Genomic DNA, 1,416 nt, shown 5'->3' with positions numbered 1-1,416 from the left:
GCCTGTGACTGTGGTGTGACTGTGCTCGCCTGTGAATGTGGTATGACCTTGCCCGCCTGTTTCTGACTGTGGTGTGACTGTGCCCGCCTGTTTCTGACTGTGGTGTGACTGTGCTCGCCTGTGACTGTGGTGTGACTGTGCTCGCCTGTTTCTGACTGTGGTGTGACTGTGCCCGCCTGTGTCTGACTGTGGTGTGACTGTGCTCACCTGTGGCTGTGGTGTGACTGTGCTCGCCTGTGGCTGACTGTGGTGTGACTGTGCTCGCCTGTGACTGTGGTGTGACTGTGCTCACCTGTGACTGTGGTGTGACTGTGCTCCCCTGTGACTGTGGTGTGACCGTTCTCACCTGTGGCTGACTGTGGTGTGACCATGCTCGCCTGTGGCTGACTGTGCTGTGACTATGCTCACCTGTGACTGTCGTGTGACTGTGCTCGCCTGTGACTGTGGTGTGACTGTGCTCGCCTGTTGCTGACTGTGGTGTGACCCACGCTCACCTGCAGTCGGGGGTCGATGGTGAAGGACCCTGCAGTGGGATTCATGCAAGCCACGTACTGACAGTTATGGACGTCCTTCAGCGTCAACTTCTGCCTGTCATACCTGCAGGAGGCATGGGGGGACACTGGGCTGGAGGGAGGGCAGTGTGAACACTGACTGGCTGGAGGGAGGACAGTGTGAACACTGACTGCTGGAGGGAGGACAGTGTGAGCACTGACTGGCTGGAGGGAGGGCAGTGTGAACACTGACTGGCTGGAGGGAGGGCAGTGTGAACACTGACTGCTGGAGGGAGGGCAGTGTGAACACTGACTGGCTGGAGGGAGGGAGAGCAGTGTGAACACTGACTGGCTGGAGGGAGGACAGTGTGAACACTGACTGGCTGGAGGGAGGACAGCGTGAACACTGACTGGCTGGCTGAAGGGAGGACAGCGTGAACACTGACTGGCTGGAGGGAGGGCAGTGTGAACACTGACTGCTGGAGGGAGGACAGTGTGAACACTGGCTGGCTGGAGGGAGGACAGCGTGAACACTGACTGACTGGCTGGAGGGAGGGCAGTGTGAACACTGACTGGCTGGAGGGAGGGCAGTGTGAACACTGACTGGCTGGAGGAAGGACAGTGTGAACACTGACTGCTGGAGGGAGGGCAGTGTGAACACTGACTGCTGGAGGGAGGACAGTGTGAGCACTGACTGGCTGGAGGGAGGGCAGTGCGAACACTGACTGGCTGGAGGGAGGACAGTGTGAACACTGACTCCTGGAGGGAGGACAGTGTGAACACTGAATGCTGGTGGAGGGAGGACAGTGTGAACACTGACTGCTGGAGGGAGGGCAGTGTGAACACTGACTGCTGGAGGGAGGACAGTGTGAACACTGACTGGCTGGAGGGAGGGCAGTGTGAACACTGACTGGCTGGAGGGAGG

The 1,416-nt window shown here is 59.2% G+C and overlaps 1 protein-coding gene across 1 annotated transcript in view; it reads right to left on the bottom strand.

Annotated features, from left to right (window-relative positions):
* Dnah17 (dynein, axonemal, heavy chain 17) overlaps positions 1–1,416 on the bottom strand; it is a 94,509-nt gene that overhangs the window by 39,754 nt on the left and 53,339 nt on the right. Inside the window, exon 48 of the mRNA XM_013036358.1 lies at positions 495–597. Within this exon, the coding sequence (XP_012891812.1) occupies positions 495–597 (103 nt within the window). The remainder of the gene's footprint in view (positions 1–494; positions 598–1,416) is intronic.

Source organism: Dipodomys ordii, unplaced genomic scaffold (genome assembly GCF_000151885.1).
Source record: "Dipodomys ordii isolate 6190 unplaced genomic scaffold, Dord_2.0 Scaffold7, whole genome shotgun sequence".
In the NCBI taxonomy this organism is placed as follows: Eukaryota; Metazoa; Chordata; class Mammalia; order Rodentia; family Heteromyidae; genus Dipodomys; species Dipodomys ordii.
This window is presented reverse-complemented; position numbering and strand designations above follow the sequence as displayed.